General features: G+C 28.4%; 1 protein-coding gene across 1 annotated transcript in view; it reads right to left on the reverse strand.

The window, feature by feature from the left end:
* LOC114129309 (protein stum) overlaps window positions 1-14,879 on the reverse strand; it is a 31,999-nt gene that overhangs the window by 2,916 nt on the left and 14,204 nt on the right. Inside the window, exons 2-3 of the mRNA XM_050205295.1 lie at window positions 6,692-7,382; window positions 533-656 (exon numbers count right to left, since the gene is read on the reverse strand). Of these exons, the coding sequence (XP_050061252.1) occupies window positions 533-656; window positions 6,692-7,382 (815 nt within the window). The remainder of the gene's footprint in view (window positions 1-532; window positions 657-6,691; window positions 7,383-14,879) is intronic.

Raw genomic sequence — 14,879 nt, forward strand, 5'->3', positions numbered from 1 at the left:
ATTTTTTTGAGATACCTGTTTAAGTGAAACCTATCTTATTAAATTAGCTTTCACTATTGTATTGCTGTTTATATTATTAATCCAAAAAATTAATTTTATGACTTCTTGTTAGTTGTTCTAAACAATATATAACTCAAATACTAGGAAAAATTTAATTGAAGCCCAATGTCTATATAGGGGATTATTATATTTTTATAGTTATGCAAATACTATTGAATAAATAACTATTGTAATAATAAAATAAATATATTGCCATATAGTCAAATGTGGGCGAGGCAAAGGCCTCTTGTGCTTCCAATCTCTTATAAATACGCCGCTAAACATTAATTACATTTATTATATTTAAAAATATAAACAAATAAATATGATTAGTGTGCACTTCCAATAAAAAAAATACCAGAAGGTAAAAATGCATTTGCAAAGTTTTATTCTATTTTTTATCTACTATAATTATTTTTGTAGTATTGCACTTATAATCTTAAGTTAATTATATTGACCAGAAACCACTCCATAACATTGAAATAAATATTACCTGCTCCCGGAATAATCACGTTGAACACTAAACACAACCATGCCAGTGTTACTGGTAATACTGGTATAGCACCTTTCATGACGGACGAATGATCGACGAAAACTGCATCCAATTTAGGTATATTCTAGTGTAAAAAAACAAATAATAATAATATAATACATCATGTATTAGCTACATGTACAATGATCACATTAAATTTAGGGAAAGTAAAAAAAAGCGAAGTTTGTATAACACACGCAAAGTATACATTTACCTAATAAGAATATAAATTATAAAATAAATAAAAGAAACTAGGTTAAACGTTTTTATTAAAAAAAAGTAAGTGTGTTGGTTTTCATTGAACTTCACAGAAGTTCTAAAAATAAGTAATTACTTCTCTTATTAAGTTCAGAAAGGTTGTGAGTTATGTCTTATAATTTAACTATTTAAGTCTAAGTACTTATATTAGGTACTATTGTTGGATAAAAAAATAATTTCAGCCATATTTTATTTGGAATCTATATATTGTTGTGTGTATTTTAACTATAAACAAACAAGTTAATACTTTTATTTTAATGAATTTAATAGGTATAGGTATAAGGTGTATAATTTATTGTACAGCGTATACATTTCATAAGCGCACTTACATATTATTTTAGGTTTTACATGAATTAAAATAAAATTAACAACAAATGGAGCCATATATTATAATAACACCGTTATTGCAAGTCGTTTAGTATTGTAATTTACCAACGAGATTTGGACATGATTGGGAAATTATGTCAAGCTAAGTTAATATTACAAAAATGAATAGATTTAAATCACGAAATAATGCTGAAGGCATAATGCTACTATCAACCTACATAAATCAGCTATAAAATAATTGTTTGTTTTAAAAAATTAGAATTTTATACAGTATGATACTTATAAGAAATATATAAATTAACTCATAAATGTATTATACCTATCTACAGCTAGTTTTGAGCTTTGCTACAATCGTTATTCGTATACTCGTTAGCAACAACATATAGTTACGAATTAATTTAATACGAATAAATATATTGATTAGATTATATTATAGTAGGTTAGGTATACGAATCTACTATCTATTATTATTTATTATATGGTAATATTATATCATTTATACGCATCGTTTAAGCTATTTTAGTATTCTAAAGGACGCAAGTGTACTTATTGATTTGAAGTATTTTGAACGATGCGTCAATAATTTTTTTTTTATGTCCTTTAGATAGTAGACGTGTACACGCTGTTGTGGTTTCATACATCCAAAACCCAAACAGTATGATATTATGTCAGTTTTAATGATAGGTGTTGTCTATCTAATGAGTAATAGCTAGTGTATTAGTAGTGTACCCATGTCCCATATACAGTATGTGGGTGTTACTAGTTTTAGGTTTTTATAAACAACGGGTCGACGTCCTTTCGACACTTATTTTAACGCGTGTCCAAAAAGGTCGAGTTTCCTTATAATCGTAGAGTCGCGGGGGTTTGTTTAATAAATTAATCATAATTTATATTATATACACACACAGACACACTTTTGTATTCTAAGATATTTATATATTCTACAGTATTAAAAATTTGAAAGGCTATAAATCAATGTTGTTTCAAAATATGCATCATTATACATTAACCTCTATGGCTTCATAACATTACAATCGCTTTACAATCGTTTATAAAGTGTGTATATATTATTATGTTAAACAATATTATTACCATTTAGGTATAATTGTATAATTGTATAAAGTACATATGTATAATATATACGTGATTATTTTGTAAAAAATAAATACCTATACTGTTATAACGTAGTTGGAATATAATTATGTACATCATAATATAGTGTTATAACTTATAAATTATGTGTCCGATGAATATGAATCGTAAATTCGTAAAGCTTAATCCACATTAGTGTGAGTGGCACGCCAGTGCTCGATTCTTTGAAAATTTGCTTATCCCAATAATACTTGTGAACAAAAATGTATGGGAAGTGGGGGGGTCTGTTATGATCTTGTCCTGAGTTAAATATATGCTATATATTTTAAGATCACGAAATTCAAAAAAAATTATACAAAGTAAATCGAAAAAAAAACTTCTTTTTACTGTCATAAAAATTGGGAGTTTTGGACCACTTGAATATACATACCTGAAGAACATTTTAATTATTTTTACTTATTACTGCTACAGCCTATATAGTATATATGTATATATATAGTGTTTGAAAATTTTATAAAATTTAATTTAACCACCCTAGTTTGGCCATTGTCACAAGTGCAGTAATTTTGGTCGGATATTATAATATCGGTTACAACGGTAATTCGGATATAACGATGTTATTTTATGTGTAGACATAAAGCCAAGATTTTATAGGAATTTAGTTAAGTTTATTATATTTATCTATATCTTATAACTTACAAGAAAGTAATATATCATATACCTAAATAATAATTTCAAAATCCAATGTTTTGTGATTTTGTGAAATATTTTAAATTTTAAATATTAACTTTATGTAGGTATAGGACATATGTTACAGGACACGAATAATATTATACATTTCGAGTTTGGAATTTAACTTTTTGTGAAATTCACCAATTATAATATATATAGGTACACACAGTATGTGTTATAGTTTTATTTTATAACAATAAGAAACCACAAATAATATTTACTGTTAAGCTCTAAAATTATCCACTTTCTGCTAGGTTGATAAATGTTATGTTCTAATATGAATTATTATTTATATTTATAATCAAAGTCTATTTACCTGGCTTAGTTTACAAATAATAACCGTACGATTGGCTTTAAACGCATTTGCTTGGATTTTTGACACAGTACGTCTTTTTTGACGTGACGTTGGCTGTTTATTTTTCGGCATATCAAAAAAGTAGCGAATATTTAAAAAATAATTTTAAAACACGTACTATATAAATTATGAATGGCTTTTATAATCTTATATGTTATATAGCAGTGTGTACCGATGAACTTATTAGTTGAAACTAAAAACAAAATCGCAGACACTCTGTGGTGTCAAAGTAACCTGAAACTCATGTGGCAAAATAGCGACAATATAAAAGTATATTTGATCACCCGAGTATAGAATCACTTTAATTCTATTTTCTATTAACCATGTAGTTAACAGTATTTAACTGTATCAAATGTTTTAACCAATTTCGCTAAATTACCTGTGACATGAATAAATGCTTTTCATATTACATTGATTAAACAAACTATTGGCGCCATTTACGATAATATTTATGAGTGCATAGACACAAACTAATGAAATTAGTTTATGAAAATCTATATCAACACAAACATAATATTACTTATGAATTATTATACTTATTAAGTATATAATAATATAACAGAAATATATTTTAGATTCTGAGCGGGTCGTTGAGTGTACCCTATGTTGTTTATTGATTTCCCAATCACCTGTGTTTATTTTTCATGTACCTACTATCACGTTTTTGAGTGTTAAAAATGCTGTTTTTTTTGGGGGGGGGAGTATTAACTATTAAGGCGGTCCAAAAATTTCAAGTTAACAGTTTTTGGGTATTATTTGTATCGACTTTCATCTTGTTATTACCGGATTAGTTAAAGACTAATTGGTGAATAATTGTCAGTCTTCACTCGTGTTTAATATAAAATATTGTAATTTTTAACCGTAATGTATTTAATTATTTTTTTCTGAAAATATTGTCGTAAATGTATAACATGACGAGTTTGAGAATAAGAAAAAATGTTTATTTATTGGGTAATGAATGCAGTCAAATTACTGGTGGTAAATAATTGTCGTCTATTAAGCAGGCTTTATTAGTATATTTTTTTCAACTAACGAATTGTAAAATTAAACATACTTTAAAAATGGCTGTATGAGACATAGTATATTTTGGGGAAAAACACGGATTCTTATTTAAGATATTCAACATTGTACATCTAAACTAGAAAAAATGTATAAGTAATGAATGGCTTTGGAGTTTATTTTATAGTTAATAGTTATAGTGTACTGTTGTACACGATCAAATACATAAAGGAAATATCAAATTAGTAATTTATAATAATAATACCATCAACAATTTAGAAGGAAAAAAAGGTCTTAAAATAAAGAAATGTCGTTTAATAATAAAATGTAATATAAATAGTATAATAAAATTATTATGTTTTAAAAGTATTTGTTATTTGAATAATATAATATGATTTGATATGAGAACGCAACAATATAACTTTCATGCACGCATTGTGCATAGTTCCACGCCGGTCTTGTACATTATTAACAGAAATATAAACATCAAAAGTGATTATGATTATACCTACTAGTAGAGTGAATAGTGATTGTCTAAACTTTAAATGAAAACTTAAACATTAAACTATGAAATTAAAACTTTCCATTTTAAAATCTAGACTTCGTGATGAATAATGGGTTCACTAGTAAACTTAATTAGGTATAGAAAAATGAGGGTACTTTGTATAAAAATAAATGTTTGTCTTAAGTTTTGTAAAAAAAAAAAAAATCGCAAAAAAGTAAATATAGACAAAAATTCGGGATAAGGTTTTAAACAGAAGACTTATTGGTTGGTTTAAAAGGGGAGAGGGGGCAAGAACTAAAGGCGGAAGTGCTCAGTCTTTACTCTTTACATATTATTTAATTCTAAATTGCTTATTATAATAAAATTAAAATATATTTTTTTTTCATTAATATGTTTGAATAGGAAAACACTGTATAATATGTATATAATCTGTCTTACAATTTAAGTAACAACAAATAAGCGTCAAAAAAAAGTTTAAATTTTGTGTTGCTAGTTTTAATATTAGAGTAAATAGTGATCTAAGTGATCTTTTAAATCATAATTTGGTATATTAAACGTAAGTATAGTTGGATAATATACAATGCATATGACATTCTCTCTAGAGTTTATGGGTAGACAATTGTAATCATACATGTTAAAGCCAAAAAATATAACATAAATGTACTAAAATGTAATCATTTAACTTATTATTATCCTTTATACATATTGCAATATATTATGTAATAATCATTTATAAACAATTATATATTAATATGTTAATTTAATCAGAAACTGTTTATTTATAAACAATTTTGTTTTATATAACTAAACATTTTTAAAAAGCTATAAGAAGTTTTCCCTTCTTGTCACCCCTCGAATGAACCATAGTTGTGAGTTAGGCTAGACATGCAATGTACTGCACGTTTATATTATTATAATTAATTCCATATTCAATTCCGCGCCGATGACGCTTTTACATTGTGTCCTTGCTATAGTTTTATACTTTATGACGGTGACACATTTAGGCGTCATAAGTCGTAACACTATTCTTGTCTAATGCGTTAGTTTCCATATTATTTTAATGTCGTTCCATAATGACTTTAGTGGCTTTTATTGTATATTTAAAAAACTTAAGATTGCCATTATGAATTAACATGCAATAAAATGTTATAAAAATGTTATGGTTGATTTTAAAATTATTTAGTTGTAGATTGTTTCTCCCCAATATTTGTTCTATCATTATAATATATATACTTATAACTTATGTTTAATATGTTAGATTATTAATTATCAATATCTATTTATCTTTTATATTAATAAATGGCTGTTCTTTTTATTATGCACATGAGTGTTTGTGTAAATGATTCACAGTCAAGTTTACTGCACTTATAGTTCTTAAAATGAGTACTTATAAGGTATACACAAGGAAATTTACTTTGAAGCTTTAATTTTAAATTTTGCATTTTATAGAGGGATTCACATAGGAGTTTGGTCACAGAAACTTTAACAGTTATTATGTTGGACATCGTTTTAGTCGTTTTATACATGTATTTTAATTATGTTTGATCAAAACCACCCAAATTAATTTTGTTTAGTATGTGTTGTTTACAAGAGTTTAAGACGGGGAAAATCTACTTGCGTTATTCACGAGTCAATTGCAATGTCGTGCAAGATAAGCTATGATTAATGTAAATATTATATCTGATATCAATTTATGTATGATGATAGCTCGCGCCTCCCCTGTAACGTGTAGAGCCCCCTCCCCCCGGTTGGGAAATATGACTCTACAGTAAGACTTAACTATAACTCCTCTTTTTTTCTTTGTTAAACTTAACCCAAGTTATTACTACTGAAGTATATACGACGTGCTTACCGTGCAGCATCCGGTACATTTGAACGGGGAGGACCGCTGCTGCGAGTCGGCCGATTTCTTCTTCGGGGCCGTCGACTTACTGCGGCAACAGCAGCAGATCCGCTTGACGAACTTGGGCACGGCGCACCAGCCGCAGCAGCAGCAGCAGCAGCGACGCCACCGCCTCTTCAACTTGCCGCAAAACGTGTCGGCGGCCGTTACGGTCGGCGGAGCGATGCCGAGCGCGCCGACCGAGTGGTCGGACGACGACATCGCCGCCGCGAGTTTCTTCTTGTTGGCCGCGGTCCGCCGCTTGCCGCCGCAACAGCACAACTTGTCGCTGCACCGCCGCCACCACTTCGGACGTCGTCGGCCACCGGTCGCGACCTCTGCGGCGGAAGAGGCCGCCGTCACGGCGGCCGACCGTTTTCCGTCACAACATCGGCCGCATGGCCGCGGCCGCCGTTTCCATACGGCCGCCCAGCACTTTGACGCGCGGCCACCGGTGGCGGCGGAGGTGGCGGGCGGAGATACGTGAGCGACGGTCGGTCGACGTCCACTTCGGCCACCACCGCCGCCGCTTCCGCTACCACCACCACCGCCGCCGCCGCCGCATAGCTTCCGAGCATACCTTTTGTAGGCCGGATCTTTGGTGACCGTCGATTCGGCCGATCGCGGGACTTCCGCCGGCACGATGATTTTTTCCGATGGCCTGCAGTGGAAAAAACGAGACAAAGTCATTAGAGAGTTTTTGCAAACACACGCTTAACTTTACAATAAAAATAACGTTTTTATGCATCTTAACCAATTTTTAACACGTCTCATTGAGAAAAATTAGCGTTCGCGTGTAACTGAACTTATTGGAATAGTCACTGCAATTTGTAACAGCTTATGCAAATTTAAATAGATATGTTTTCCAACCACATTTTTTAAATCATTAAAAAATTGTACAGACTTTAGTCTTTTACTCTACAGAGTAAAGAGACAACTACAAGTCTACAATTCAATAGTCAACTAGCGTCGTGTAAATGTTTGCTTTCGATAAAATTATCAGTTGAAATAGAATATAGATTATAAACTACATTAATCCACATGGCAAATGTTTTTCTGTCATAACTCATTTAAGCTAAGTCTAAAAATAAATACGATACCTATTATAAATTATAACTGATAAGCTATAATAGACGTGTTATAAATAAACATCAATAAATTATTTTGTTAGTTGTAAATAAATGGTTTCAATAATTTTAATAAGCTTCAAGTAAAATCTAATAAAAAATATCGCGTAATCACCCCCCTATAACTGCGCCTATGAATATGATTATGAATTACTTTTTCAAATTAGCACGGTCTTCTTTTACCAAAATGTTCAACAAATAGGTACTCAACATGTCCTTTTATTGCTCGAAGAGTAAATTGTTTATTTGACCACTGAATTATACTTTTTTGAATGATGAACCATCGTCCAGAATCATTATACGGATTATGACATAAGACTTCTCGTAAAAGACTTAAGTCATCTTCAGTATTAAATCTTAAACGTTCTTTCTTATTTGATAAGTTCATACTAACTATATTATTTTAGTTTTTGAATTTAATAAAATTAAAAATTATAGTAAATTAGTTTTTATATTTAAACAAAAAAAAAAAAACACTATTTCCTTTGTTTAAATAATGTTATCAATTAAATTTACTAAGATGTGGTCATTACTTTATCAAAGATATTATAAGAATATTCATGAACTTTCGATAACCGATACTCAGAGCGCATGCGCACAAATATGTTTTGGTAAATAACGGAGTTCTTAACCGGTGTTGTGCAAAACCTCTATTATAAAATAATATAAACGTATACCGTAACAGCGGTCAGTTCTAACAAAAAATATATATATTCACGACCATGAAAAATATTTCAATTTATTACTTATGTTTACGCTTTTCCTATATTATCATTATTATTATTACGTACTCGTCGTTGTCGTATATTCGCGGCTACTCTTTATATATATATTGTAGGTACAATAATAATAATTATTATTTGTTTAATTTGAGTGTATTCTTTATCGCGTGTTACATGATATATTTGTTTTGTTTTAAAAGCTCATTAACATAAGCATTTCTCAATTTCTGTATTAATAAATTGACGATTGTATTTTTGCGGTTTCGCGGTCTCCGTGTCACGGAAAACGGGACTGCCAAGTCCAACTACTGTCGATAATACGGGTATAAAAGGCCGTGCTATCTACCACTGGTTAACTAGTCTTTCATCTGACTCGTAGTCAGACCCACCAGGGCCGATTTACGCGATTCAGGTGAAAGACCTCCCTTCGCGGACTCAAACAAGCAGTCTGTAAGGCGGCCAATGATATAATAGTCTAAGCACTTCCGGCATATCGCACCGTTTACCCGACCACTTCCTTTGAGGTCCGCTGCGTTCCGTACGACAGTACGTCCCCACGACCTCACCGCCGGTGCGTCGGTCTTCGCGACCTTTCGGAAATTCTAAATCTAATTGTTTCTTGTGCGTACAACGTGTATAATATAAATATAATTTGAAGTCGTTTAGAAAAAAAAAATTAAAATGCGTAGAAATATAAAATGTAGGTACCTATATACTGTCACTCCGACAAATCAAGTTTTCTAATTACAGCCTACAACTTTAACAACTCATATAATACTTAGTGTTTTTAGTTTTCAAACGATTTTATTTTGTATATCTACCTAGGAAAAAAAATCGTCCATTATCTATACATGAATTTAGGTTGCTACGTACTTATTAGCGGTTTTATGAGTCCTAACATACTAGCTCTTTTTTAAATCGGTTTTTTTTTTAATCCACAGGAATTGGGTAAACGCCCGTCATATAATGGCCTACCCATCTAATATATTAGCGATACCATTTATATATATATATATTATTATAGTGTTACGAGCGGCTTTTCGGCTATTACCGACCCTCCAACATCACGCAAAGTTTTACTCACTTTCATTTGGAAACGGGTGATGTGAACTATAAATATAGTTAATATGCATTGCATGGATACATAAAGTTAACGTCAATTTGCTAATGGACCGCAAATAAAATCGGCCACCTCCCTTAAATGTCGTTAAAATATTATAGGTACAGATAGGGTCATTAGAATAGAATGGAATAGGATTTAATGGTTGTGTTTATTATGTGCTATATACTCAAAGAATCAACAACAGCTAAGTCGTCAGTTTAAGAAAGCCCTGTGCGAAGTGAAATAAATTTAAAAAAACTTGTCTTGGTGAAAAGAACTTTGCATTTATTATAAAAACATTTATAATACATAATATTAATAATTGATTATTATTTTTTAAGTGATAGAAATAAAGTTTAAATGTAATAGGTACGTGCCTACATAAAAATTACAAACTTACAGGCTGGTGATCTGAAACCAAAATACATATTATACATATACTAGCGGACCCGACAGACGTTGTCCTGCATGATATTTCAAGCAATTAGGATATTAAACAAAGTATGAAATGAAAGACAATTAATATAATAATTTCATTATGTTTTATTTTGAAATAACATTAATATTTCTAAAAACAATTCGTTATAATCAATAATGTTTGTTTAATTTTATCTTAATGCGAGTTGATGAATAATATTTTTAGTCATATCCTGAGAAGTATAAATGAATAAACTTGACGATTTCCCAACGCGAGATCACACCACATATAATTGGTTACGTGAAAAGACCGATTTTCTAGATCCAACCCACAAATCGACATTATATTTGACCTTGTGACTTACTAATAGTCAGGGCAAATTCCAAGCGAATTGGAAATTGCAGACGTCTGAATGGAATGGAATTTGTCATTCAAAATTGTAGCTTCAAGAACATTGCCCATAGTTTTTTTTATGACTTATCTTGTACCATTGCATATCTTAAGTGCATTTAAATTCCGAAGCAAAATTTTTAATTTTTAATATTGTTATTAAATTATAAATCTACACTAATATTATAAATGGTAACTATGGTACTACCGACTATTATTATATATTTTTTTTGCTCTAATATCAAATTAGACGTATATAATATAGCATAATATGGGATTATTATATCGGTAATCATGGTAACAATTTTTTATTATTATTATTTATTTTCTCCGTTTTGGCAACATTTTTCACTGATGCTTCGCTCTTATTGGTCGCAGCGTAATGTTATATAGCTTAAAACCTTTTTCGACAAATGGATTATCTAACACAAAAATAATTTTTCAATTCGAACCATTAGTTCCTGAGATTAGCGCGTTCAAACAAACAAACTCTTCAGCTTCATAATATTATATAATTTAGATTACACATTGAACATTATTTTTTTAAAGGAATTGAAACCATTATTTGAGGTTAAATTGTCTCAAAATGTTATTTTTACGATTTTTTGAAAATTGTTAAAAATGTTATAAAATTGTTATTTTTTAGATTAAATCGATCGGGTTCACTAGTTTAGCATATATATGCAGGAATGCATAATATAACATATTTTGTAAATAACATGGTTTTATGTTTCTGAACAGCGTTAAGTTTAAAATGTGTTTTTTTTTTAAAGCGTGACCAGATTTTATCAACTTACTACAGGTATATAACGAATTATAGAAAAATAACTGAAATATACTTCGCTATCCAAAAATTTAGTATAATTTAATAAAATACGAGTTGTTGGTATTTTTTTATAATAAAAATGCCAAAAAAAACGTTGTTTCAAACAGTAGTTTTTAAGTATTATGTAAATGTCATGTTACCACGTTAACTAAACAGTACACCGTACGCATAAATTTAACTACATAAAGGGTCAATACTTTAGAGTAGTATGAACAAAATATTAATTATTATATTGATATTGTAGTGTCGTAAATATTTAAAATTGTTTAAAAATGTATTACGATTTGACTAACACTGCATAAATATATAAAATTTATACCTAGTCGTAAAATGTTTATGAAGAGTGTTTTAAACTCTTAAATGTACTCCAAGCATAGGTAGGTATATGTCTCATTAGCTTTCACCTACATTTTCGAAGTCTATGTACTTATAATAATTCCACGAAATTACATAATAAACATGCATAATCGTATTATAATTTATACCTAGGTAGATTCATTAATTATGCTCACCACTATTTTTTCTGTGAAACTTAATTTATTCAAACATTTCAAACTCTGATTTTTTTGAAATTTTTTAGTACTCGTATACGCGTAACAATAATATTTTTAAATACCTACCTTGAATTTTTATACTATCTTGTTGTATTTATTCCAACTTGATACCATTTTTTCAACTCTTAATTTAAAAATAAATCGAAATGTTCACCAAACAAAAAAACTTCTGCTTAATCATTTAAGGTCTCTAAGGTCTTTAATTAATAACTATACCTACCTATACCTACGGGTTACCTACTTAAAATGGTAAAATTAAAATTAAAATGTACTGTTTTTTTCATTTATGTCAGTCTACACGGGGCGATAAATTAAATATCTAGGATAATCCATAATGTAAAAAGTAAACGAACAAATTGTAAGTAAAATGATAACATCGTTATCAGCATTTACCAGCTGATGAAAATTAATACTAAAATTAAATATTGTATTAAATGATTCTTCAATATCTACTTCTCTTGATTTATTTTTTTGATTCTACATAGGTAGTTTATATTAATTATGTAAAATATATTTATTATTTATTTATTTTTATTCAAAATCTAAAATAAAACTGCATGACTACTGCAATTATTTATTTAAATTCATAATAATTATTACGTAAAATTTATACATTTTTTTCTATTTTAAATAATATGAATTATCCTTTTTATTAAAAGTTTTACTCATTTACTACCTACTTAAAATTTAGTCAAATTGTCAGCGTTTTTAATTTTTTTTTTTTTTGTGACCGCATAAAATGTCCTATATAGCCATTTAAAATGTATTAAATCAGAATTTAAATAAATAAATTATTAAAATAAAAATGAAGGGGGATGGTTAATGCTTGCTTGTATGTATTTTATATTACTATACCTTATACGTATTAGTCATCGTTATTTTATATATACGCCCTCTAGTTATAATTCTATATCTATAAAAAGTATTTTGACTTTTAATAACACATAATTATACCTAAATAATAATAGTACCCATTAACACGTTACGAGTTATTACTATAACCGACCGCCTTCCGCAACGACTATAATATATATAGGTAGGTACCTTATAATTTGTTGACTTACGGTAGTATATCTGTAAAATATCAACAATTGAAGAGAAAATCGCATTTCATATTTGAGAATTTTGGATTTTCATCGATGAACATGTAACTAACTAAATCAGTATTATGTGTGATATATATTATATATTATATCTACACATATACCTATCATATACTAGTATGATGTTATTATCGTATTGAGCTATATGATTATATGAATAATTTGTTTTCCTCAACTATGCGATTGTAAAAAAAAACTGTTTTTAGTATATTTGCACCTTAAGTCCTGATTCGAGGAGGGTTATTATGTTATGTTTGTGATGGGCTAGAGCCGATTAAATTCACTGATATATAACAGATTAATGTACGATAATATTCATGTCGCGTGCTTAGAATTCAATTGTATCGCGTGAATGTGAAGACGGGTAAAATTACTCGATTTATACACACAGGCACAAGTACACAGCATATACCTAAGTGCATTATAAATATATATGTAACATCGAAATTGTTACTGTTTGTAAAGAAAATTGTTCACATTTCATATCAATTTTCACTTCACTATGTTGACTTTTACAATGTAGTAAACAAAAATTTTATGATCAAAATAATTTTAAAAGTTGAAAAATGTTGATGCTATGTTTATTATTTAAGCCAAGTGGTTAAAAAACATGATTTTATCATTTAAAAAATATTATGTTAAATTACATGTTAAGTAGGTTAACCTATATACATATTTATGTCAGTGATAAATTTAAAGACGAAATTAAAGTATGATGACCATAATATTATTATAATAAATCTGATATATCATGTATTACATTAATTACATTATCTAATAATCTTTAAAATAAATAAAATATACGGTATTATTAATAAAAACAGTTTCATAGTTGAAGTTATTTTTATTAGTTACTCTAAGACAGAAGTACAGTTATGAAACAATAGTCAGATTAATTTAATGAGTTATAGGTATTTAAGATATATTAGGAGAATTACACTAACCTAAATATTAACTAACTGTTATTTTTCTATTATTTAGGGTAAAATATAATAAAAATACATAATCTATATAGACATAATACTTGTTTAGTATTTTGAATTATGTTCTTTTTTTATAGTGGAATTGGCAGAAATTAAGTATGTAAATAATTAGTATACCTACATATTTCGAAAATCTATATAACTTAAGTACGCTATTTAGAAATGTACCATTTTAAAAAAGTATTCAAATTTATATCACTACATAATATGCTAATCAGTCAAAATTAGAAATACTTAAGATTGATCTTAGACATTTTAGAAGTATAACTAATAATTATTCAAGACAGAAAGTTTTTTAAGTATACAAAAAAGCTATAAAAGTCACAAGAAAAATTATTTATCTAATCCGAAATACTAAATAAAATATATATGTCAATATAATAGTACAGATATATAATTTTATATAGACACGAATAATACATGATAATTTAAAATAATCATGTTATATGTAGTGCTATATATTGGATAACATAAAAGTCATAAACTACCTAATAATATCTGTTATCAAGCTAAAAATATTTTCAAATGGTTCCAGTTTTAGATGTTCTAGTTTTAGATATTATAAGCGTCCATGTATATTTTGAAATTATAGTTTTTTTATCCCAAAACATGCTCATCCTTGCATAAATAAGAAACTGTAAATAAATACGTAGTGTACGCTAGTGTATCACTATAATATCAAACTAATATAATAATATATATAATATATATATATATATATATAATTATATATAACTCTAAAAAAATATAAAGTACTTAATACTTATTAGTAATATCGAAAAGAACAAAACAATTATTTATGTTCAAATAAGTATAGTACTTATACATTAATTCATAATTGTTTTGAAATTTTCTAAAAATAATAGTTTATGATTTATTTTCTAAAACATTGTAACCATTATGGGGTATAAGTTCATTATTTTTTGATATAAA

The sequence above is a fragment of the Aphis gossypii genome, chromosome X (genome assembly GCF_020184175.1).
Source record: "Aphis gossypii isolate Hap1 chromosome X, ASM2018417v2, whole genome shotgun sequence".
NCBI classification, from domain to species: domain Eukaryota; kingdom Metazoa; phylum Arthropoda; class Insecta; order Hemiptera; family Aphididae; genus Aphis; species Aphis gossypii.